Genomic DNA, 25,607 nt, shown 5'->3' with positions numbered 1-25,607 from the left:
CTGGTTTCTGAATCACTCTTACAAAATATCAGCCTGAAATATGAACAAATAATGAGCACATTGTGCTTGAACTTGTACCTTATATAAAGAATATCATTTTAAAGCAGAATATTTTGTAAAGTGTTTATTAAAAATGACGTGCAATTTTGTTCTATCAAATCCATTGTGCCAGGAAAAATACCCCCTTCAGATGGGAAAAGGTATCAGAGTTCCTGTAAAAATATCTGATTTTTATCCAGCTATTTTCTAAGGGTTAAGGCTCCCTTTTCTTCTGAGCAAGGAGATCAGCTGACAACAGCAGCAACCAAATCATGTTTGCAGCTGGGCAATTACAGTAGACCCTAAGATCTGCAACTGTCAACCATGAACACAGATGCCTTCAAAGTTCTGTTTTTCTTCCATGTGGAAGTCGTTGGCATGGAACAGATGCCTTCATTTTGGAGAAACCAACCTCTGGATATAATTGGTTCTCTCTTGTCTTGTCCTCTAGGGACAGTCTCTCACAGATGAAATTAGATGAGAAAAAAAAAAAAAGACACAGGCACACACATATTCACACATGACATGAAGCAAAGAGTTTGCAGGATCTCTATGTTTTGTCACATGGACAAAGAAACATGTCTGTGTTTTACTGCTGAAAGATTTGGCTTCATTTTTAACACTCTACACAGATGCTGATTATGCTATTGGAAAAACATGCATATTAAAATATATATATTGGCCCAAGTTTGTTATTAATCTAGGCATGCTTGTTTAGAAGTAAGACAAGCATACCCAATCCATATTACTTTAGAGATAATTGTTGAATTCTGCCCTATCTATAGATGTTGTTGTCTCAGAAATTGAAAGGTAAATGGCAGAGTAGACGGGATGATTTAAAACAATCTAAACTTCTGTTGCAGTTGTAGAATCAATGAGTTTTCATCAGCTGATTCACTAGTTGTTAACACAGGAGGAAAAAAGTGTGCAGCAAGTAGTTCACTTCAAATCACTGCTAGAATATAGGTATTCAATTGAGAAAACACATTTACAGGAATTTTGGCACAATTAGTCCAATGAACGCCTGTGATGAGCCATTGCTGAGAGCCTTGTGACAGAGTACTTAGGAGAGTTTCTCCTCATACTGCCAGTATCTAAAATGGGGCAATGGTGTTAAAGGCTCCAAGAGAGAGGAAAGTCTGCTTAGCATGAGCCTGTCTAAGGCTTTTGTCTCCCTGCCCACAGAAGAGCTACCAAGTCAGTGCGCTTTATGCTAGTTAGCTGTTGCATTAGTTATGATTAAAACAAATTCATACCATCTTGTCTCAGTAAGCTCAGCTGTGACCTGTGACAGTTCAGCCAGCACTGTATGAACAGCTGCGGTGTTCTTGGGTGGACATCCAGGAGGGTCAGAGATCATCAGGAGGTGACCAACCACTGCTGCTCCCCGAGAGCCTGGAGTCCCATAATCTGAGTACTTTTTTTTTCTTCAGTTTTATTTCCGAGCATTAGCTTTATATATATAGATAGATAGATATAGATATAGTTTAATGTGAGAGTCCAGTTCAATCACCAAATGTAAAATTTATCTAGGTGGTTGAGGAGCCATAGGATTGCAGTATCTTGAAGATGCTGAGTCTATGCAGCAGCGTAGGTCCTGCTGGTAGAGTATCAGTAACCTGCACCCTGAACTCCATTTTCAGATTTTAATGGCAGTTTCTATATTTGACATTACAAGGTTGCTACTACTATAGTATTTCCATCTCTAAAAGCTGAACAAAATGGTTACCAGCAATGTAAATGGGCAGGAGTTATCTTGGTCTACCTTGCTTTCTAGAATGCAAGCTGTGTTTCAGCTATCTGATGTAAATACATTGCTGGAGTGTGCTGTGGTCCTTTTTTGCCACTGACACCCATGAACCATATGGGTGGAAGACATTCACTATTGACTTGCAGTAGTTAGAAGAAGGCCTGGAGTAAACTGAAAGTTTTGAACTGATGACTTTTTAGGTTTTATAAAGGAGTAGGGACTTTATTTCTTACAGAACCCCGCTTCTGATTTGCAGAACATGACTGCATTGGTATGCTTTTAGCATTGTATTTCTGAAGAACCACCATATTAAAGGAAAAAATTTAACCAGAGAAGTGCTTAGGTGATGAAGGGATTTCTGGCAGAAGCACAATAATGGTTGATTTCTTTTGGGGCTGATTCTGATATTTGTAGTCTTTACATCCTATTAATTCCTCGAAAGATAAGCTGATACAAGAATGATTTGCCAGGGCCAATGGCTCTTCTTAAAATCTTGGCTCAGGTTATGTCCCCCCTTCTCTCCATACATAAGATAAAAGCACTGTGAATATGAGGTTAACTGAATTCAAATAGAAGACTCTCTCGAGTTATTGCATTCCTTAGAAAATAAATACATTTCTCATATGGTTGAGATTGATCAAAAAAGTATTCTGTATGCCAGTGATTACATTCCCATCTGTGATTAAGGTTTTCTGTCTGCATCTGGTTTTCACATTATATTTCTGTAACAAGAATCCTTTATATGGCAGAGTTCACTCTCTGTATTTTCTATTAGCTGCAGCTTGAACTACTGCACGGATCGCAGATTTACACATGTGGTTTTCATTACTTCATACCATTGAGAAAAAGTAATATTTGTTTGGGAAAGTATGTTTTTCAAAATTTCCATGGTAATACAACATGTTGATCCTTTTTTATAACACTCTTGTAAGACTACAAATTGTTTGAGGCATTCTACTTTCAGTGAAGTTCAGACTTTAGATGATTTTGCATGTACATTCCAGCAACAACAACAGTTTACAAATCAGGAGGCAAAAATGCATTTAAAAGAGCAGATTACTGTCGAATGGGTATGGCAGAATGCATCCATCACTTTGGAAATATGTGGCATATAGAGAAAATGAATCTGGGGCTGAAACAAAGGAAGATTAGTAACTTAAAAGTGATGTCTCCATTGTAAAGTGGACCACAGATGGGTACGTCTATTTTTTTTTTTTTTGAGTAAGAACTTATTTTTGTACAGTAAGAGATTTAAAAATCTTTTACCAGCCATGAAGAGGAGTATGCTATTCAGTAGACACAAATAGTGAATTGTTATATGTTACATAATTTAACATATTTGATCACAATTATTTCTGGTGGCCAAATTAGCAAAGGTTAACAAAACATGAATACATCTTTACAGATGGCTGCTGTGTGTAATTCTGAATCCAAAATATTATGTTAATTTAATGTTCCACTGTAAATCCATATTTCAACCAGATTGTGCTATCGTCACTCAGTAGAAAGCCTAATGTTTAAATGATCTCAGTGAAATTAATAGGGCCACTTGGTCAGTGAGGTATTTTTCAGTTTTGCTAGTGGCATGAGTTTATGGCCATAAAAATCAAATTAAACAATAACAGCAATTTGGGGAACGTTGTATGCATTTATGGAAATGTAATGTGTTATGCAAAAGTCTGAAGATTTGGAAAATACAGAATTCATGGTAAGGCACAATTTTAGGGCAGGTTTTAATGCTTGCATATGTACATGGTGACAATTACAGAATTAAAAAAAAAAAAAAAAAAGTTATAGTTATTGCAGCCAAGTCGGGGAGTCCTCATTATGTTTTGGAGATTATTTCCCAAATGCCAAAGGTGATTGTGTCATGTTGAAAGTTTAACAGTTGCCAAATGCTGGGTACAGTCCTGCAGTCCCTGCACGCCTCTTGGTTTCACTGAAATCAATAGAAATTTGGCTCTGGCCAGACTGCAGAGAAAAGTCCGAGAATGACCACGCTAAAGAAAACAGGACTTTGTGGTGAACTCCTTTGTTCTCTAACCTTAATTTTAGCTTGGGAAGGTTTGTTTTGGTTAGAGGAGGGTCCTTTTTTTGTGGGAAGGATTGTGATTTCTAGCATCAGTATAAATACGGTCTTTTGAAAATGCCCTCAGGCGATACATTTTTTGCAGCATGATCTAGTCCAGGAGGCAGCCTGGGCTGGATTCTCGGTTAGATGCATGCAGCTGCGGCCAGATCCTTGTGCATGCTTAACTTCATGTCCTGAAATACCTGAATAGTGGATGCAGATTGAAGCATGTACATAACTGTGTGTGCCTGGCTCTGAAAACCTTTCTGCCTTGACATAATTATGAATCCCTGAAAAGCATATTAATGTCTTGGAAAAGCTGACAGCACTGTAATATAGACTCATGCTAATGATGAAGTATTTGTGTAACCCAAATAAACAGGTTTTGTAGGTGTTGAAGTGGGAGAGAAATTGCTTTTACAAAAGTGGGAGGGTGATTTGTAAATATATTGATACCTTTTTGATCTGTCTTTGTTAAAATATGTTTGCTGTTATGACTTACAAATGAGTATAGAGTTGTGCAATTGCAAGGTCTCTATTTTTAGTAATCATGTTCATTTAATAAATGATTCTCTAGAGCTTCTGTTGAAACAGGTAAAGTATATAATATTTTATATCATATGAATGTGTTTAAAACCAATCATTTTTACAGAATTAGTTAATAGGTGTTTTCATGGTAGAATACAGGCTGCCCTTACTCTGTTGCCCTTTATATGTCAGCTATTTTAAATGGGCAACTTATGAAACAGCCTTTGTCGAAGGATTAATACAGTGTTAAAGTACTGCCTTATATTAACTAAGAAAATGTGAGTAATTGATTTAGAATGATAGCGTTTCTGTCTTCCCTTTTTATTTAAAAGACTGCTATTATCATGCAAATGAAGGGGTGTGGTACTTCAAACTGGCTGTGATATGTGCTTTTTTTTCTTTTTCTTTTTCTTTTTTTCATTTGTTGTTGTCAATAGAAAAGATTGATCTCTGGGTTGGTGAACATAATATCTGTCCCAGTCAGAAAAGGAAAGAGGAAATTAGCAGAGCGATTGGTGGAGAATGATATCTGTCAAAAGAAACACTTGGAGAGCACTGAGTTTAGTGATAGGTGACTGCCGGAAAAAAGGGAACTTTGAATTTTGTCAAGGTAAGGAACAGAATAATATTTAATTTTGTAATATGCATACCTGTTAGAAGTTATTTTTAATGACTGTGCCTTGCCTTGTAAACTGTAATTTAAACAGAAATCTTTGCCTTTAACCTCCAAAGAGTCTGTCTAAATCAATCAAAATGTTGTCGTCAGTTTAATATCACTGAAAGAGCACAGCAATAACAATATAATTTCTCAGTGATGACTTTCCTAAAATCTTCCTTATCTTGTAAATACACATATGTAAAAATTTTAACCATGTTTATTGTATTTTTGATACCATAGGTGCTTTTCATCTGGCATATAAATATTACTTGGCTGGGCTGTAAAAAGCATAAAGTTCATTTTACTGCACTGTGATTAGGAACAGTATTTGCAACCAGGTTAAGGGACAGTTTTAATCATTTTGGCAAAATGGTTGTGTTTGTTATTCAGAGAAGGCCTCTAGTAAACTCATTGCATTGGGAATCTGTGATAAATTTAGTTGAGATGATATTGAGGATTAATACATCAGTTTCTTATGTGCAAAGATTTTTACCATAGTTGAAAAGTAAGTCTGTTATGGCAGAACAAAACTTCTCCTTAACTTACGACTGTCATTCCTGTCTTTACTGGAACTACATTTTTTCTCCTAAAATGGTGTGTCTAGATAGCAAGAAACTACCAAACTGATCTTCAGTGCTTTCCAACACTCTTGATACTTTCTTTTTCAGTGTTGGCCCAGTTTGCCTCTGACACAATTTTGATAGAGTATGATATCAAAATAAATTGATCAAGAAGTGTGAGTTCTCTAGACTCTGCTCCGGTTTGTTTTAAAGGGAACTCAAGCCTGACTGTAAGTCTCTCCTCTCTCCACCCTGCTTGGGGTCCCACGGTATTGTGTGGGTGCAGTACTGCAAGGAGATGGAGCACAGCTCGGGGTGCTGGCAGGAGGCTGTGCCCATGGCTGCAAGGCACGACTCTGGAGCTGAGGCACTGCGCACCTTTGTGGATGTATTTAAAAATAATAATAATAAAAAATAATAATTCCTTTTAAAAATAAATTTTCATTCTATAAGTTCCTAGCTTATTTTAAAACAAGTCAGTCCATCTCTGCGATCTTGCTATACGTGGAGTGTGAAAAAGAATGAGTATTCTTTGCAGAGGTTCTTGTTGCATTTCTATTTTGCTGATTTGACAGTGTATAGCTTCTGACTGATTCTCCTCCTTGCTTCTATCTAGAGTCTATTTTTCAAAGTGCAAGTGTACCCCATATGGGTAGTTGTTGGTTAGTTTCGTTTGTAGTGTAGATCTTCATGAAGGATTCAAATATAAATAAATGTAAAAGTAAATATTTCATGCCTGAAGCATGCAGTGCTGGCATACTAATGGGACGTTTATTGTGGTTTATTGCTGTCAGAGCATGTGCAAGATAATGGAAATTTCCTACAACTTAGGAGAAAGGCATGTTTTCTAATACTGATCATTTTTATTAGAAAGAGGAAATGAATATGACTGAAACTCACTTCATCATTATAAAGCCCAAACGATCTTGCGTTGTACTACTGAAATATTCATAAATGGGAGTGAACAGCATGTCACCTGTCCTGTTAACCGTGGAACAGGTCAGGTTGCCTGTATCACCTGGATGCAGGCACATCTTTATCATTTAAAAGTTATCGTATATTAAACAATTCCCCTCCCTGTGCAGTCCTATCACAGCATAGCTTTATACCAAAATAAGCACATCCTCTTTGTAGCACAACTTACAGAGTTAACAATATTGTATAATTTTCACCTTGGTGATAAAGATGATCCAAAACTACTTTGTAGCTATTCTATAAAAGAAATGGCAATGTGTGGTAAGTAATTGTTAGACCTTTGGGCATTCCCATTTTGAGATTTATTTGGAATGAGGTGGCTGAGTAAGGTACCTAAATCTGGATGTATGTGTTTGTCACACATTCAAGAATTTTAGTCTTAAATGGCCAAGAAGTTCCTTGCTGAAATTTGGATGAGTGACTCGAGAGATGTGCCCAACACTCTTATATATATCTTTTGAAATCCAATGAAAAGCTTCTGTTCTGTTACCCCAGACAGCTTTGCCCTATATATTATAGCAACTTTCAGCCCACTTCCATGGATGGGTTGGCAGACAACTCCATTTCAAATGACATGGTGAAGGATTTAGGTTTCATTAAAAACAGGTAGGTCAGAGCTGAATAACTGTTCTCACAGAAATGCCTGAAGTCATCTTCATTTAATATGGACTTTGTTGTGCCCAAGAACTTTTGACTTACTATTTGAAACCAGAATGGAATAAAAAGCAAGATAAAAGGTGGTTGAACCTATTGCTTCCTTGAAGCAGTAGGCTACCTATGCTTCTGTGTTTCCTTTCATGCATACTCACCCATGTTTTGCTATTGCAATGTCTTCTTTCCTTGGTTTCCTTTTTTCTCTTTCTCTTTTTTTTTAATGTTATTTTTAATTTATGTTTATGCCAATTTTTTGCTTACTTACACATCTTAAGGAGTACAACTAAAGTAATAACCCCTCCCCCCTTCTAACATAGAACAGATGTAAAAGGGTTCTTGGGGACGAGTGCATTATAGACACAGGATTGTCATTACCCAGCTCACAATCAGATTTTTGTCTGTTCATGTGGCGCACACCTGTGGCTGGCTGGCATTACTCTTGATTGGAGTGTGAGAGATCTTAATGAAAAACAAAACTCGGATGACAAGAAGAGACTCCATGGCGCACATGGGTTACTTCACACATCGTAAGAAAGTGAAATTCTAAGTCTGCTGGGCTTGAGGTGAGGGAGGGAGTGCGAGTGACTCTGCAAAGAGAACCAGGGCCCTGCTTATTGCTGTCTTGCAAATAATGTGTTTTTCTCAGTAGGTCAGGTTGATTTGGAACAGTTCAGAGTGGTGGCCGTTTCCTTCAGCAAACTCTCTGAGCCAGTAAGAACATACTGGGCAGGAATCCAGCTTCTGAAGTACAAAGAAAATAACCTATAATCTATATAAAATGCTGGCGGATGGGGAAGGGAGGAAATTTACAGAGAATAACTGAGTTTTAGAACAGCTATGTTAAAAGCAGAGTATATGAGCTTGTGTATGACATTTGTATTTTTCACATTAAAATAAATACAATCTTTGAGATGAACAGACTGCAGACACTCATAATAGGATGTATTTATTAGTAAACTGAGACAAAGCACTTCAGCTGCAGTTCCCTTTTCAAAGTGAATTTCTGAGTTTGCAGAGTTTGGTTTCCCTTTTTTTTCTCTCTTGGTGATGTGCTGCGGCTCTGATAACGTTAATGGGCTTTGCCCCACATGGAGCATCGAGTGTATTGTACCACTGCTCACTGATCCCAGGTCAGTGTGATGCGTGAAATCAATTTATTTGAATCTCTTTGCCTGTATAGGAATTTGGCTGCGTGCCAGTTGTTTTCATTTAATGTTCTTTGTGTTGAACACAGACAAGCAGGCATGCTTTTGTGCTCCTCTTTCTTTTGGTCTCTCTCTCACAGCCAATATTCTATTCTGTGGGTTTTCAGAAGAAGTAAGAATATGTTACCTTTTTAAAATCATTTTGTTTAAATAGTATTTAAAGAGCGTAGAAACTAGGTCAGCCAGGGAGCAGCCTGTGTAGAGCTTTCACAGAATATAGGTGGTAACACCTGCATTCTTCTGTTTCTAAAATTTTGGAAAAAAAAAAAAAAAGAAAAAAAAAAGAGAGGAGACAGGTTCATTTTTCTAATAACCAATTCTATGATTTAAATCATCTGGTCAAACAGACTCTCCGATGATGCTTAAATCAGAATATTTTTTAAAGAAGTGAACATCTGACGATCGGTTGGATGAATCAGATTTTTCAGAATCTTCTTCATTTTGAGTAATGACCTCAACATAAACATTAATTTGGGAATCCCTTGTCTCATCCTGCACTCCTGCCTGCCTGTTCTGCCTCCCCCAGTTAGCTGACTGTTAGAATGGCTGCCAGAAGAACAGCTATCAGAAAGTAACCATTCCTTTCCTTTTTCCTTCTTTGTGTGGGGGAAATGGCAAGGCATGTGGAACAGAGCAAGTAATTTCGCCCTTCTTAAATAGCAAAAGGAGTAGACAGCAGCAGCACATATTTCCAGGCAGATTTGTTTTAGAGCTTGGCATTGGGAAAGACGGAGAGCGAGAGTAGAGGACTCTGTTGATGCTCCAGGCAGTTCTTGCGGAAGTTGATATGCAGAAGCATGGAGCCGCGGCGCAGGGGTCAGACTCGTACACATCAGCCCCGTTTCCTTGTTTAATTACCTGAAGAGCAAAACATCCAGGCTGAGAGTGTGTGAAAATCCAGTATCTCGAGCAGCAGTTTGCCGCTCTGACATCCTGCAAGGCCAGCCCTGTCTGTCCGCAAACGTCAGGGCTGGTTCCTGACAGCGGGCTATCTCTGCCGGGCCTGGGTTCCTTCCATTCAGGAGGCATTGTGTGGAAGAGGGTTTGGTCAGGAATTTGAGGTTCCTGCCGGTTCTTCCAGCCCGGACAACACTGTGACAGATAGGCCTGATTTTTTTTTTTTTTTTTAAAGAATAATAATAATAATTAAAAAAAAAAAATTGGCTCTTTTTAGTCCTTCCCTTGTAATTCTGGCATTGGTATAATACTGACTGAAACAAAGCAGGTTAACCCTTTAATTTCCAAATCGACACTTTTTTTTTCCCCCTTTTATACTTCAGAGTTCTCTTTCCCCTTTCTTAACCTCTTTTATTTTTGGAGGTAAAATCTTCCAAAGAGCAAGTTCTTTCGGACTTGAGTTTGTGCTATGCTGCAAATAAAATAAACTTTTGAAAATGTGAAAAACTTTTGCAGTTATTGTTAATGTAATCATCATACTTGGCATTTTAAATTTCTCATTTTCAGCATGCTTGGCAACATTATTTTATTCATCCCATGGCATAAAACCAAGCCAGTGTTTGTTCTGGCACGGCCTATTAAAACAGCGGTGGCAGCTATCAGCACTTCCATTCTTATTATTCATGCAATTTTCTTAGGTGTCCAACTTTGTGTTCAACTTTGAAATATTGAGGTAGAGTGGGTTATAGCCCTTGCTCATAGCTGCTGTGTGTTGAGGTAACTCCCTGCGACCGATGGATTTTTCTCTGGGCAGAGCCATGAGTCAGGCTCTGTCACATTGGCCCTCAAGTAGAAAGTCCTCTTTGGGTATAAAGTTCCACATTACAAATGAAAGATACTGAAATATAGACAAAAGTATTGAATGGATATATATGTTCATGGAAAATTAAAATATGACTTATTGTTTGAATGATGAAGGATATAACTTAATTTGATAATTTTAATTCTCTAGTTTGTAGCACAGGGCTGTAAATAGTTGTATTGGCAGAACTTAAGGTCACAAGGTGCAAGTAGTAGAGGGAGGGTGCATGTTAATCTGGCTTTGCAGCTAAAGTTAGTGTAGCATGTGACTATTGTCTTTTATTGTTGTGGGCAGAAGCTGGTCCAAGAAATATCTTTGTGGTTATAGGAGTGGAGAAGAGAGAGAGCTGAGAGTTAACTGTGTTTTTGTTTTCTTTTGCACTGAAGGCTTTCAGTCCAGTCTGTAGAGTTATGCCTGTACTTGTGAAGGACTTTTTCACTTGCTGATGGTTTCATTTACTTTGTAGGTGTAATCAAAATTGCTCAAACAGTAGCTTAAATTTTCCTTTCTAGTATTTCATTAGAATTTTGTAATAAAGATTTAAGGGCCCACTCTTCTTGCACACAAACATTAATGGCCATTACCAGGAAAGGGTTTATAGGGGACTCCTCATTAACAGAATGTGCCCTTCCGTGGGCATCCGCAGCTGTGAGTAAATGATAGCATAATGGGACCAAAAGAGTCATTATGATCTATTGTGCTACTAATCCTCCATCTAAGAAGGATTTGCAGGGGATGGTGCAACAAAAGAGCTGTTACAGTGTATCAGATCGATAATCGTGATCTAATAAATTCTTAAATAATCCTCCTCCTTTTAGAATCAGGCCCCTTTTTCAACATGAACACCTATGCTACTTTGGTGTAAAGGGGCCTTTAAGTAAAAGTGAATCGCTTAAACATGCGGTTTTAAATCCCTTTATCCTGTCCTACTGTAAAGAAGCTATAGTTTAAATAAGAATTGCTGGTATCTATAGGATGAAAAAAGATGGTCTAAGCACTCTGATCAGTGTCATCTTCCTGCAGAGTTTGTACGTGTATAGAAAATTGTGTCTGTATAAGAGCATATATGACTTTTTATTCGTACTAATTCCAGTGTGTTACACACCCTTAAATTTTGTAGAGCTCATAACCTAATGAAGTGGCCATGGCCTAGCCAACCATTTCCCACCACAAACAGCAGTGCGGGAACAGTACAGTCCACAGACATATGGTGACAGCAGTAACCACGCTGTCCCTCTCCTCACCTGATGAGTGTCTAGCTTCTCTTGGAAAGTGGCATAAAATGATGGTCCTTAATGCACAGTTGCCACCTCTAAGATCCACCAGAGATAATGGTTTTAAATCAGCCTTCTGTTTGAAACTGGGAAAAATATTTAGCGTGGGCATCTCTGCGAGCAACTACTGTGACAATCTTGCTTAAGGTAAGTTCTCGCAGATAGTGAGTCCCAAGCTAGTTTGGGCTGTATTAAAACTGGCACCTTGCGTCGTGCCCAGGCACTTACTGCTGCTCTTTGCAGATGTTCTCCTAGTGTGAAGTGGTGTAATTTGCTCTTGGTACGAAATTCCACTTCATAATCACCTCTGCATTCTTCTCTTGCTTTCCTTCTGAATGGCTACAGCTAAGCACCATGTGGAGTACAACACAATTAGATAAAATGAAATGATATTTAAAGGTCTGTGTTCCTAAACACCCCTCCTTGTTCCTAAAGGAACAAATATTTTGTATTTTGATTTCCCTTAGTTGGTATGGGATTCATCTGGGTCTGACTAAAAGCACAAATCTTTTGTCAGTCTGTTGTGCACCCAGAGAATGCAGTATGCTTTCTCTTCAGATTGCACAACATTTAGTGGATCGCGTTTTGTAGTGGAAACTGAGCGGTATGGTATGTAGGATGGTCAGGAGATGGCCACAGGATCAAGAACATACGGTGGTGGCAGAGAGAAGATGGGACGCTGAGCTGGAAAATGAGACAAAAATGTGTCAGAAGGTGTAACAAAGGAAACAATAGAAAGAAGAAGGAATTTTTTTCTGTGAAAATCAGTACCTTCCCTTTGTCACTCACAAGCAATAATGCTTTTCCGTCATTAAGGGTTAAATGAGTGTGTACTGATTCAGCTACGTTTCCAGACACTGAACTGCATCAGAGCAGTTAACTTTTGGTGATACTGCTTTCCCATTTTAGCAATTACAGGGTCTGCCAGTGGGTTGTCCTATTATAACTGTGAGAAGACTCATCCATAACCACTTCTGTTAAGACTTAATTTTCTTCATGTAAAAGGTGCCCCCTGCCTTTATGCCATTAGACCTGCTCCTTCATCAGGGAAACTTAAAATATTTGATGAGGAAGTGGCTTTCTCACCTGGCTCTGGAAAGAAAGTAATTTAGGTGGGGAAATAATGTTTAGCTGTCATAGATCTGCTCAAATATTTATTTATAGTCCTCATTCATTGCACTTTTGAAATTACTCAGTGGTTGACTGATGTAATACTAAAATAAAGGTATTAATAGTAAACAACAAACATATTGTACAGAGACACTGCTGTGATGTTACTGGCACTACTATTTATATAAACATACAACAAGACACACAGAATGGCCTGGTTTCCTGCCCGTTATAGTGGAGGCCAGCGTAAAGATTTTGCTGTCTGATTTCAGACTTCAGCTTTATTTTTAGAAGGCTTATCAGATTGTTTTATAAGCACATTATCTGTATATTGCTGAATATATATGCATATATAATGTATATGTATGCATATATTCTGAATAACAACTTTGTTGAATGATGCTATTTTCTAATTTAACTTTTAAAATAATATTTTATTGAATAATGCTATTCTCTAATTTCACGTTCTTTGAATGTATCTGATGACTATTGTGGTTTGTAAATCTGTACTGAAAGTGCTCAGCAACAATAGATTCGTATCAAAGCTTCTTTGAACAAAGCTTTTCTATGATTACCAAATGGAGTAAATAAGTACAAACTGATCAATATATGACAAAAGGGTAAAGGAGGGAGGTCAAGAGGTAAGAATGTTTCCATATAAAACACTTTTTTTTTTTCCCTATTGAAAATGGCAGTATGAGCATAAATAAATGTTGTGTATTGCTGTGTATTTGCTCCACCTGGTGGATTTTCCTGAAAGTGTTTTTAATCTTTGCTAATAAGGGGGAACTGTCTTTAATTAAATACAAAACATAGCACCAAAAGTTAAGATGGCTTTTTTTACTGTAGAAATAGCATTGCAAATAGAAGATTTGGGGATAAATAAATAAATAAATAAAACTAGATATTTCTTTTGGCCACACTCAGGCAGTACAGTAATAATCTCCATGAATATGTAGCATTCCCAAGCAATTACTGGTGACAGTTTACTCCTGGACTCATCTAGAGATTCGTAATTAAAAAGTCCAATTGTGTAGCACGTGGGGCTGTATACGGTCAGGGAAAATGAGGATTTGCCATGTATCCCCCTCAAGCCACCCCACAGACAGCAATTCTTGGGCCCCTCTGGTAAGAAGTAGCAGTGCTATTGGAAAAAGAGAGTTACTGCACTGAAGTGTTAGTGCTGTACATCAGCATAAAATCTGTCTGTTATTAACCTAGCTTGCAAACATTGTTTTCTTTGGAATTCTTAAGGACCCGGTTATGCTTTGATCATCTCATTGTTCTCCTTAGGTTATTTTTTTCCTTTAGAGTGTAATGGCTCCCTAACAGAAGGTGAAGTTTAGAAAATAGTGTCTCCATATGCAAGGGATTTGGAGACCTTTTTATTGTCTTTAAAAATGTCATTCATAGTCCTCATTAGCATTTATTGTTGCAAGCGTACAAGCAGAAAATGTGAAATTGGTATGTCATGAATAGCTCCACAGAGCTCTAGAGCCCTGAAATTTTGCCTGCAGTGTGGTGTGGGGCAGGCATTGAGAGAAAGCTGTCCAGATGGCTGCCAGCACAGAGCAGAGCTGCAGGTTTTTGTCTCTGGTGCTGAGAGGAGGGAAAGTTCACTGGAGCATACGCTATCACCCCTTGCGTTTTAACAAAACTAACTCGCCATCAGTCAAAATGGGGAGGTGGTGACATTGAAACAAAAGTTTTCAATATAATGTAACAGTCCTTGTCAAATGAATAAAATATGTTTAGTTAGTGTCACAAATATTGACATGTTACAAAGAAAAATGCAAGGCACGAATTTATGGCTAGTGGTAGATCCTCTTTCACACAAATATGCTCTCACATTATCTTTATTATGAAAATCCTATGCATTGAAAAGACATTGATTAGAGGTCAAAACTAGGGTTAATATACTACAGCAGGAGGAGTTTCCCTACCCATGTTAAATGAGCAAACACTCTGAGCGTCAAGTCAAAAAGCAACTGAATGCTTGAACACCCCCTCTTTATTTTTTCCTTTATTTATTTTTCTTTTTAATCTTAAAATATGATCTTGTTTCATCTGGACCAGGTATTGTCATCCAGGTATCTCTGGGTCACACCACTTGTGTTCTTTCTACTGTCAGTGAAATGACATCTTTAGTATTTTCTTGTGTCCTTTCAGAAATAATATCAAATAGGTATCATTTTTTTCAAAGTGCTTCAGTGACGTTTATGCGTAGATGGTGTGGTAATTTCCTTTGAATATAAACAATGATAAAAATTAACAGTCAATCATAATTTACTTTGCACAAATTGTAGCAAATACCTTATTTAATAAAAATGCAAGAGGAAGCTTGTTTTAGCTCAGATCAAGCAAAGGTAATAGACACCACAGCAGGTACATACATATGACAGTGTCCACGTGAGAGTTTTACTAAAATGCACATGTAGAGTAAAACAGCATGCCTTCTTTAAGGACTGAAGCCTGTGTTGGCCCTCCCATTCAGAGTCAATTAATTCTCAGTAGACCCATTCTTCTCTTAGCATAGATCTTTATATATAATTTTCATTGTTTTAAAACCTGAAATACACCTGAAATATCACTGGGATTTCTGACAGCTTTCAACAAGAATGTTTTTTTTTTTTTTTTTTTTTTTTGTCCCTCTGATTAAAAAAAAAAAAAAAGGGCAATCCAGCTTGCCATGCTTGTCCCATTGCCAAAGGTGCTTTTTCTTAACAGATGATTTGAAATCCTTTGTAGAGGACTAATTTCGGAGTATATGGTTGAAATAATATAATTTAGTGCTTTATCATCTCCAGTGGATTTAATCCAGTATTCCTTTAGTTATGACTAGGTGTAATGTGATGAACAGTTTCTCTTAGACAATCAAGAATATTTTCTTCCCAGCTTGATAACTACAGCTTTAGGATATTACGTATTTGTGTAGGTAATCTCAGTCTGTTTCACAGAGCTATGTATGTTTTAAAGGTCCCATTTGTCTTTTTTTTCTGAAGTCCAGAAAATCTTGCCAATAAGGAAATGCTTAGGGAAATGCTTAGCGTTATCTGGCAAATGTTTTGTGTTGCATGTATTAAGAGCTACTGTTACAGATAAGCGCATATCTCCTTGGAATATTTGAGTTCTGTTTCCCAGTGAAGAAATAGAAAATAAGTTTATAAAGAAGTGCCTTTCTTTAATAACTTCAACCCTTTTGCGACAGTGCAGTAGGAACAACAGAGGGTAGGTGTGGGGCCACAGAAAAAGACACGGTCCAGGTAGTGCCAGTGTATCATAGGTAGACTACTGTTGCATCACTGGCAGCCAGAAAGTAGCGAGCATCCCTGTAGAGGTGTTGCCTTTGCTGTACTTTGGTTTGACAGTCAACCGAAGAAAGTTAAGAAAACATCCAGAAGTCGTTGTCCCTGTCCCCCCCCCATCAGCTCTACAGCTCACACATTAGGTGGGTTTGCCCTGTCAGTGGGATGCCTTAAGAAAACACTAATAGCTTCCAGCTGGGTGGAAAATCAAAACGTTTGAGGGCTGACAAAACTAGCGGATTTGAATTTGAAAGCCCAGCTAATGCCTCCATTTTTATTTACCACTCGCCCATAAAAGATTATTTTCCAATATGTCAGCCTCATTTGGTGGCCAGTGGTCTGAAAGTGAGAGTGGAACAAGCAAGCGGGGAAATCTGGACATTAGTGAGTCCGCCCTTTCAAGCTGGTGTGCCACTTTGTGGAATGGCCTCTCCTCAGGTTGGGGGGGTCCTAATGACCATTCATCAATGCTCGTTGACTGATCATTGAGTGCCTTCTCATTCAGTTTATCAAGTCTTGCACATAAAAAGTCAGAATAAGCATTATTCAGCTTTGTTAAAGCCAACTAGGAGTAAAATGCTCCATTTGAACCCATTTTGCCCTTGGTTTTTCACTTTGTTAATGCAGTCCTGCTTAAATGAGTGCTTTTATTGGGTCGGTTAGAATATCTGAAACTATTAATTCTCTTGTATTGAATAGCTGGTGGCAGGCCAGAGCAGATGGGGTAGAAAACTATTTGGTTGGGTGTATTGCTTTCAATTAGGATCAATGAGGTTTCAGCTCCTTTGAATTAACTCACTTAATACCCACTGTGTGAAGTCACAATGTATCACAACAGTCTGCTCTAAGTCGAGCGGGAAGTTGAGAAGTCCTACAGAAAAGCTTTGAGTTAAATTCTTCCTTCACTGTTAATAGAGACCTTTCATTAACTACAGATGCATTTCAGTGGACTTCCAGTCCCTGTTATTAAGCTAGGTTTAAGCAAAAGGCAGTCTCTATACTTTTAAACGGTGATCATTTGGAATTTCTCTTTTCCATCAAAGCAGTGTAATAGCACCTTTGTATCACCCAGTGCCTAAAAATCATTCTTTTGGGGGCAAATATATGAACATGGAGACTTCTGCCTACTTTTACACATTTCCAAAACTAAAGTCATTGAGGATTGTTTAAAATGATTTCGTCAAGTCTTTTGAATGATTGACAAAGGAGTTGATTTCCACTCAGCCACCCAGGAAGGCATAATATAACAGCGTAAAGGAGCTGCCTGAAGGTTATCTTCTGTTTTTTTTCAGTCTCTATGTATCCCTTTCATTTTGGTATTACACATAATACCAACTCTTGTGGTAGAGCAGCTTTGTTCATATGTTAAAAGCACTATGTTTCCTTTCCTTGGGATGATGGAAGTGGAGAATAAAACTGTTTTACAGAATGGACTGTCCATCCTCTCTTGGCCTGCTAAAATTTCAGGACTGGTACAAAAACTGTTATAGCAATCTTCAAGTGACTGCTATAAAAAAGGGGGTGGGGTGGGGAGAGAGAATAAATATCCACAGATATTTATTCAGGGAGGACTGCCAAATGGGTTGCAGCCTGCCTCAGTGTATTAAATAATGAGAGGGAAAAACTATTCATGCAGCTGGCTGCTTGAGAAAATGCTGAAGTAGTCTCAGATGCACAGGCATTCTGTGAGCCCCTTCCACCAGCAGACTTCTAGGTGAGAATCTCCAGGGATCCAGGTTTTGTTGACGTGGATCAATTTAAATGGCAATTACTGTAGTCAGATAACAGCTTAAAAAGGCTTTTTACACACAGAAAAGATGCATAATCACACAGCATATGGAAGTTCAATTTCATGAGCTGTGGTCTGTGGATTTACATTGTACTGATATTAAGACCTACTTTTAAGAGTGAATATTGTTCGGTTTTATTAAAATGCGTCATACCTTTGACACGTTACTTTCCGCTGTAAAGCTGATTCAGGCTGCATCTATGTTGATGAAAGGTTGCATTTCCAACTGTGAAAATGTTTTTCCTTTCATGTAGAGTACAGCGTTAAAAAAAGAAAAACAACGCAGCAGATACAATACTAACTGACTGGTTTTAAATAGTGCATCAAATAATAAAACAAAAAGAATGCTAAATTCTTTCAAGACCTTGGTGGCACAGACTTTGATTGTTATTCTCTCCATTTGCTCCCTCATGAAAGCATTCTGCCATGGAAATGTTTCCATGTTGTGGTGTTTCTCTTCAGCTGTCTGACATACAGATCCATTATATAGCACTTCATTACAGAAGGTATCTGATCAAGATGAAGAAAAGACCTGCCTCAAGTGGAGGTGCAATACCTTGTTAGCACTGGAATATTTACTGGGGGGAGAGGAGCTACTTGTTTGCTTCCCTGAAGTTACCAGTCCTGTGGAGTCTCTTAATCAAAGATTAAGCGTGGCACTTGGACAGCGTTAACAAGTTATAGTGGAAATATCACTAAATTAAGTGACTCATTAGTTTCAGGTCAGAAATATTCACGAGTCCAGGCCGTATATTGGAGGTGTTGTTATTTTTGCTTAATTTTACACATGTTCTTTCCTAAGTAGATCTTTATCAGGCTCTGTGGCAGCTAGAGGAAGGGAAAGGAAGGCCTGAAAGCAGGGTTGCTTCTGCATATTAGAGGCAGAAGATGGCATAACACAAAATCAAGGGATGCATAAATAAGTACAAAAGAATGAGTCTTATGCCGGCAAGATTGCAGCTTCTGAAGATCTGAATGAGAATCACTGGTTTCCTGTATGGGTTTAAAGATATACTGAGAAGGCAGAGTCGAACCAGAATGCGCGAGCTGATTGCTGGAGAAATGTTGGTTCCTAAAACAGAGAAGGTTTTGCAAGTGCTGAATTGAAGGGGAGTTTTAAAAAGAAGATATTTTTCCCTGTGCCTGGAATTCTGTGCAAGGCTATACGTGCTACAGAAGGCATGCGAGTCAGGCGTATGTTTCTCCTAAGAGCCAAAGATGTTTTACAAAGGACTAAAGAGGGACTGCTGAGAAGAAAATAGCCAGCTTTAGATAAAGCACTATAACAAAGACTTGTAGTTTTATGTATCATGGTGTCCATTAAAGCTTAATAGGGAAGAGTGCATTGAACCTAGCCAGGCATACGTTATTCATGTGAAGGATAAACATTTAAGGGGTGTGCAAAATCAGAAATTGGGACGACATGATTGTTTAGCTTTTGAAAAAGCTTTACAGGGAAGATTTTGTTTTCATCCCCCATGGATCACCATGCAAGGTAAAGGAGAGTAAGCTGCAAATGTTTGGAACATATCAATGCAGGAATCCCAGGGGGTTAAAAGCACTATAGTAAAATAAAAGTGGTCTGCTTTCTAAGTGTGTTCTATTTTACACATACTACTGAGCATCTGAGAAAGGGAGTGATTTTGATACTCTGTTCACTATAGTAAAATAGCATAATAATGAAAAAAGTGTGGGGAGGGGGAAAAAGGGAGGGGGGACCCTCCAGTCTATCGCCGTTCAGGTTTTGAATTTCCAGCTAAATAAACAAACGTAGTCCTATGGAGTTCAAAATGATGGCTGTTAAAATAAAGAATGAATTTGTTTCCACTTTTGGCGGAGAGCTGATTCGAAGCAATGCTTTTCTCTAATTGCCTTCAGCGAGAGAAAGGGTTAACTTTTAAAGAAAAATGAATAATTCAGTGTTTAGCTTATCACTCTGCATTTTACTTTCTATTCTTCGGTCATCTGGAACTTGGTGTGAAAGGTAGAGTAAAAGGAGTCAGCTGAGGGGAGCCGGGGTTGTGATAATTTGCACACACATCCCTGTCATTGTTCTGCCTGAAGAGACAGGGCTGGGTTCAAGGCCACATGTGCTCCTGTCATCATTCACATTTCTGCTCCAAGTGCAATACAGAGTGTCAGCTCTCCATCTGTCTTTGCCTGGCAAACGCACGCGCCCAGCATCCTGCCTCCAGCTACGCTGCCACAGCCAGCTCCGATGGCCCTCCTCGCTTCTCCCTGCTCATTCCAGAACAGGAGGCACTGAGCCCTAAATAAGCTTGCTTTTAGGAGAGAGCCATTTACAGTGTGGTATATTTTATCCAAGGATGCCTGGTGAGTTAAAATTATCACAGTTCTTTCGCTTGTAAATGAGGAAACGCTAATTGTTTTTTGATAGTATTTTTTTTTTTTTTTTAATATAGATGGTGATTTGCAAGCTGATACGGGGACGGAGTGCTTGTGGATGCTAATTCTGTTGTGTATGTGTTTGGGGGAGGGGAATTTGTGTGAGGAAACTGCCAAAGATGCTACTTGCAGCAGGACTGGATGTTTCAATGCAAAGGGATAGAAATAGCAGAAAGTCACCGTGTCTGTGGGTGCAGGTCTCTGCTTGGGTGTTATTTTAGCGGAGAGAAAGACAGCTTTGGTCTGGCTTTCATGACTGTCAGCTGTACCTTGAATCTGCAAACATTTTATCGATGGAGATCATTTGCAGTGTTCAGCGATCAGCTGAAACGATCTCTTTCAAAAGCTGTTTAGCTGTTTATGTTGGAGAAGTGAAGGAGATTTATAAAACAAATTCTTGCAGCATTGTCCTAAATCGCAGCGTTTAACTGTCACCGGGCAGATCACCGAAATATGTTAATACAAAATAAAACAATGAAAAAAATCTGCTGAATTAGAGAAATTGCTGCAGAGCTGGAAATTTTAATAGGTTGGTTTCCTCAGGAAAATATTATCCTTGGATCTTAAGATCACTTGTCTAATTGATAAGTGCTATTGCCAATGAAAACATTGCTTCTCTGCAGGGTGATTTGTCTAAAGGGTTTTGTGAGATGCTTGACCACGACAGAGCGGATTGAATTTGGTGTGTTTTGTTTGTTTGTTTTCTCTTTTGGTAAGGACTGAACAGAGCCATGTGCCTGATTATAACAGCCTGTGTCTCTCGATAAAAAAAGACAGGGCTTGAGATCCTACAGCTGGCTGGTTCTTGTGGATTATTTGGGTAGGACAGGCAGAAGAGGCTATGCTTGATCACAGGGAGTCTGTACACCTCGCAGATGGTGTTTTGAAACAGTATCTGCCAGTTTGCTGCAACCACAGTTGCATGTAGGTATTGCCAGTTGTTTGAGGAATGTTTTCCTTTTAGGATTTTTCTACATGGTCATACCCTACTGCTGGTATGTTTGCTGATCCTCTGGTTGGAACAAGAAAGTGGGCTCTGTTTGCTCTTAAGCACAAGTCTAAGAGGATTTATATGGTTGAAATATGGGCAAATTAATTTGCATAGATAACAACTGAGGACTATGAAAGGTCAATTTAACCCTTTAAACTTAAAATTTGATTTGCATGCATTATATTCCTGGGAATGTGGTGTTCATTAGAAATAGCATGGTAATTCATTAATTTGGAAAACTGCATTCTGCATAATGTGGATCCACTGACATTTTCCTTGGATTTGTATGAAACTATTCTTCTTGTGCGGTTTACTAAATCTGTGTTTTATTAAGATATTTGAATATACTGAAATGACACAGCCCTGTCAGTTTTGATCCTTGTGTGTATTATTTGGGGATATTAGCAAACAGTATTGGAATGCCTAGAGTGGAGGTTTTTGAAAACCTATTAAGCCTTTGGCATTTAAATTAGTTAATCTACCTGCTGGTTAAAATTTCATGCATCTTTAATCAAAATGGCATGCGCCACACTTGAGTATGTATACCCTTACCGATACTCGTTAAGCTTTACCATTAAATAGATGTTTAATTTCCAGCATTCTCTTAAAGCAGTAGCAAGCAAGAAGTGTGTTTTAATGTCAGCTCCGAGTGTTAGAAAACCTTGCACTTGGATACAGAGAATACACTAACAGCTGTGACTGGGAGCATGTGCCAGAATGGAGATACTTGAACAGATCTGACACTTGGCTATTTTTGACACCCATCTGCACTTTTTTACTCTCCTCTAGGATGAACTGCCTCTCAATCTGTTCGCAGCATATTTTAGCCCTTTAATATTGTGGCGTTGGGTTTTTTCAAATGGGCATTATTAGCCATCTGGGGCAGATTTTGTATTTTAAAAGTAAGCACATTATGTACAGAAGATTAAAAGGATGTGTATTTTTATGTAATCTGATATTATGTCAGTGCCTTTTGTGTATGTGTGAAGTCTTGATTTCAGAAGCATCCCTTTAGCAGTTGCGATATCCAAAGTCCTTCTAATTTTGGAGAAAGAACAGGAAGTAATAAAAATGGGTTCTGGTTTATGTGTAGTGATAACATTTCTACACAAAGTAAATTTGCTCTTCAAAGCCAAACCGTTCGTACTGTTATAATTATGATTGGCCACTCACCTTCCCTGTGACTAAAAAGCCAGGGCAGAAAGGCTTGCTAATGAAACACTGTAAAAGCAATTTGGATCTCTGCTAAGGCACTGCTGCAACTCTGAGAAAAGTCTATAGAAAGATAATCCTGTTAACATGAAGCTGGCAGTAACCAAGTTAACCGTTTCGTCATTCTGTTTAGTGAACTCGAGGAAGTGCTTATCTCTAAATAATTGATGTTGGGGGAACAATGTTCACATCTAATCCCATATACCAGTTTGTCTGATTACTGTGTGTGTGTTTTTTTTCTTTTTCTTTTATTTTTTTTAATTTTTTTTTTCCAGAACTGTTTATTCCGGACTTTATTTATGAAACATTACAAATCTATCAGTCATTTTATAGTACTTTCAAAGAACAGATGTTGGCCTACAAAATGCTTTATTATTGCCCATGGCAGTATTCAGCATGGTTTCCTTAAAAGGACAATCAGTGATCACAGTCATTGTGGCCCAGAAATAATGCTGCTCTTTCAGAAGATGGCCTGGTATTAGGTCAGACCACCCTTTCTTTACTTCTGCTCTCCAGATGTGGCTGCAACTTTTTTTTTTTTTTAAGTTCATGTTTCAAAAAAATGGGTTTGTTTTCAAAATCTGGTTTTACTTAAGATATCTCCATCCTGGAGTGCATTTCATAAATTGCCCACATATTTTTCTTAGCAGAGAACTTAACCGGCTGTAATTTTTAACACATGGCCACATCATGTGATATTTTCAAAACATTTGCACATAGCTTTAAGAAGGTCCCAGCAGAAATGATCCATCATCTCACAGCCAGCCCATTTCTTAACAGCATATCTGCATTTTCCATTTAGCAGAGCTATATATTATTAGCTTACATTTTGGGTAGTAAAACAGTGCATTGCTGATTGTAAAACATGGACTTTATTATCTGCTGAAAATTGATTTGGCATTTATAGCCACTGTGTACTAGACTGGCTTTCTGGTTTTAACATTAGTGCTTGCAAGTGATGATTTGTTTAAAGAACAGAAACAAAATTGCCATGGACATAACTGTTAATGTCCTAGTAACTGAACATTTGGGTTATCCACCTGTTTTTTAAATACATGCGTCTAAATGCTGTTATACAGCAAAAGTCTCCTCACAGTCCATTAGCTGACTTGTTCTGTTTTAAGTTGCAGTTGCTATGCTGTTATATTAGGACAATTCTGTGTCTTACAAAACAAGTTTCCTGCCAAACAGGGAAAATGTGTCTGGAAATACTTAAGTCCGAGTGTTAACCTTGCATCATTATTCCAGTCATCCTACATAATGACTTTATCTTCTTCAGGATTTGGATAGGAACGAAAAGCTCCTTCTTTTAGAGGACTGTGGGTCACTAGGTTCCTCACATACGTACCATAGGCTTTAGGAGATGTGTAATGACAGATTGTAATGACTGCTTTTCAAAGTATTAAAGTTTCTTCTTCCTTAATGGGAGCAATAAATTCCGAAGTCTGTGTGACACCATTGCGCTTATTTTCAACCCATGGGGCTGTGAACTGCATCTTGCTACGTATGCGTGGAGAGTAACTAACGCATTATGGGATGCAGCTCGTACTGCAGAAAGAGCTGTTAATACATACATTTTTAAGCAGGGTCCCAAATGCTATTTCGCTCTGAAGATTTAGTGCTTCTAAATGATGACCCTTTGCTGGTCCTTCCTTGATGTGTGTACAGTGTTAAGCACTGACCACAGCTTGATTTGAGGCTTTTAGGTTATACCGTAATACATAATTGCCAATTAAAACATGATCACCATAGCTTGCAAATCAATGCTCTCTGTGTATATACAATTTAAAAAATTAGTAAAATACATTTTAAAATGTTATGATATGCTGATTTGGAGTAAATGTAGAAGTTGATGCATCTAAGAATAGACGGAGACATGATATGTGGTCCTTTGCAAGAACAGAACATATATCTGTACCAGTTTTCTGTTTGGTTTGCTACATCCTTTTGTCATCAAAGTGTACATGCCACAGATAACTCTACATAAAATCAATAGAAACTTGGTATTTTACTACCAGTTCACAGACTAAAGCTAAGTGCAAAGGAAGACTTCTGCACTTGAAGCAGTAGCTGGCTTCCATATGCAGAGTTGCATGCCTTTGAATCGCTCTCAACTCTCTCCTAATCCCAGATGCATCGCCATTGCAGCTTTGAAGCTCCCCAAGCATGTAGAGCTGCATCTGTGCATGCTAAGATCTGTCTCGATACAGACAGGGCTAAGCAGGCAAGTGCTGAGTTCACACCTGTGTCTTTCTGGAATGGAGGCATTTCTATATCTGAGTTGTTTGAACAGTTGGATCTGGTAGGTAACCTGGGAGGATGCCTAATGCGTATTTAGAAACGTTGGTCTCTTCACAAGTGCAGGCTTACTTTTTGTTCCCGGAAATGTGCGCAGTGTAAAATGGAGCACAGAACAAGTGATGCTTGGGCGAGTAGAGATTAAATTGGGAAACCCATAGGGTATAGCAGAGCTTAGATTTTCACTTGCACGCAGACACAGTCTAGCCATATTGGCCTTCTTGGCAAGGCTGATTTCATTCAGTATCACGCCATGCTAACTCCACATTCACACAGTAATCTGTGAAGCTGGTGAAGCCCTTGCCATGCTGTACCATGCTGTGTATATTCACTGGCTCCACTCTCCATGAGCTCGACTGTCTCTGCACCATGTTGCATTCTGTGCTGTGCAGGATGAGATAGAAGTTATTCCCACCCCAAATAAGCTGCTGGTGGGGGGTAGCTTTTGTCCAACCAAGGAAACATTATAGACCTGAACTTGATCAAGCAGAAGGAGGATTTGTTTAAATGCCTTTTACTTCTAGAATGAGGCTTCCAGTCAAAGGGCTGTTGAATAAAATCAAAGAACACCTCTTTCACCTTGCCTAGCTGTGCCTTAAACAAACCTGCTCTACTTGCCACCCTATTGAAGGTGAGGACATGGACATCTATGAATCTCATGCTTCTAAATTACTGAGATTCTTGAAGGGCAGGAGTAAAGCATACTGCCTCCAGGATCTCCCTCTTGGTGAGCTGTAGGCAGTTGCTAGTTAAACTAACTGTATCATCTCTGCCATTAGATATCTACAGCTGTCTAGTGGGAGGGTGGAGAGATGAATGGAGTCAAACTCTGTTCAGAGGTGTGCAGTGATAGGATAAGAAGCAACAGGTAATTGCCAAGTAACAGCACAAGTAATAGACCATGACAAATCCCAGGCAGATATCAGGAAAAAATGCTTTGCTGTAAGGATGGTTAAACACCAAAAGAGGTTCTCCAGAGAGGTACTGGTATTTCTGTTACTGAAGATGTTAAAAAACCCTGTT

At 38.5% G+C, this 25,607-nt stretch overlaps 1 protein-coding gene across 3 annotated transcripts in view; it reads left to right on the top strand.

Moving 5' to 3' along the window:
* RUNX1T1 (RUNX1 partner transcriptional co-repressor 1) overlaps positions 1-25,607 on the top strand; it is a 114,525-nt gene that overhangs the window by 14,971 nt on the left and 73,947 nt on the right. Inside the window, exon 2 of one of the 3 annotated variants that reach the window (XM_068672246.1) lies at positions 4,826-4,998. The exons of 1 other annotated variant lie outside the window; for it this stretch is intronic. In XM_068672246.1, the coding sequence (XP_068528347.1) occupies positions 4,911-4,998 (88 nt within the window). In that variant the 5' untranslated portion in view covers positions 4,826-4,910. Of the gene's footprint in view, positions 1-4,825; positions 4,999-19,853; positions 20,012-25,607 lie in introns of those variants that run through there. One more of the 3 variants, XM_068672248.1, reaches the window with a different exon arrangement.

This window comes from Anas acuta, chromosome 2 (genome assembly GCF_963932015.1).
Source record: "Anas acuta chromosome 2, bAnaAcu1.1, whole genome shotgun sequence".
Taxonomy (NCBI): domain Eukaryota; kingdom Metazoa; phylum Chordata; class Aves; order Anseriformes; family Anatidae; genus Anas; species Anas acuta.
This window is presented reverse-complemented; position numbering and strand designations above follow the sequence as displayed.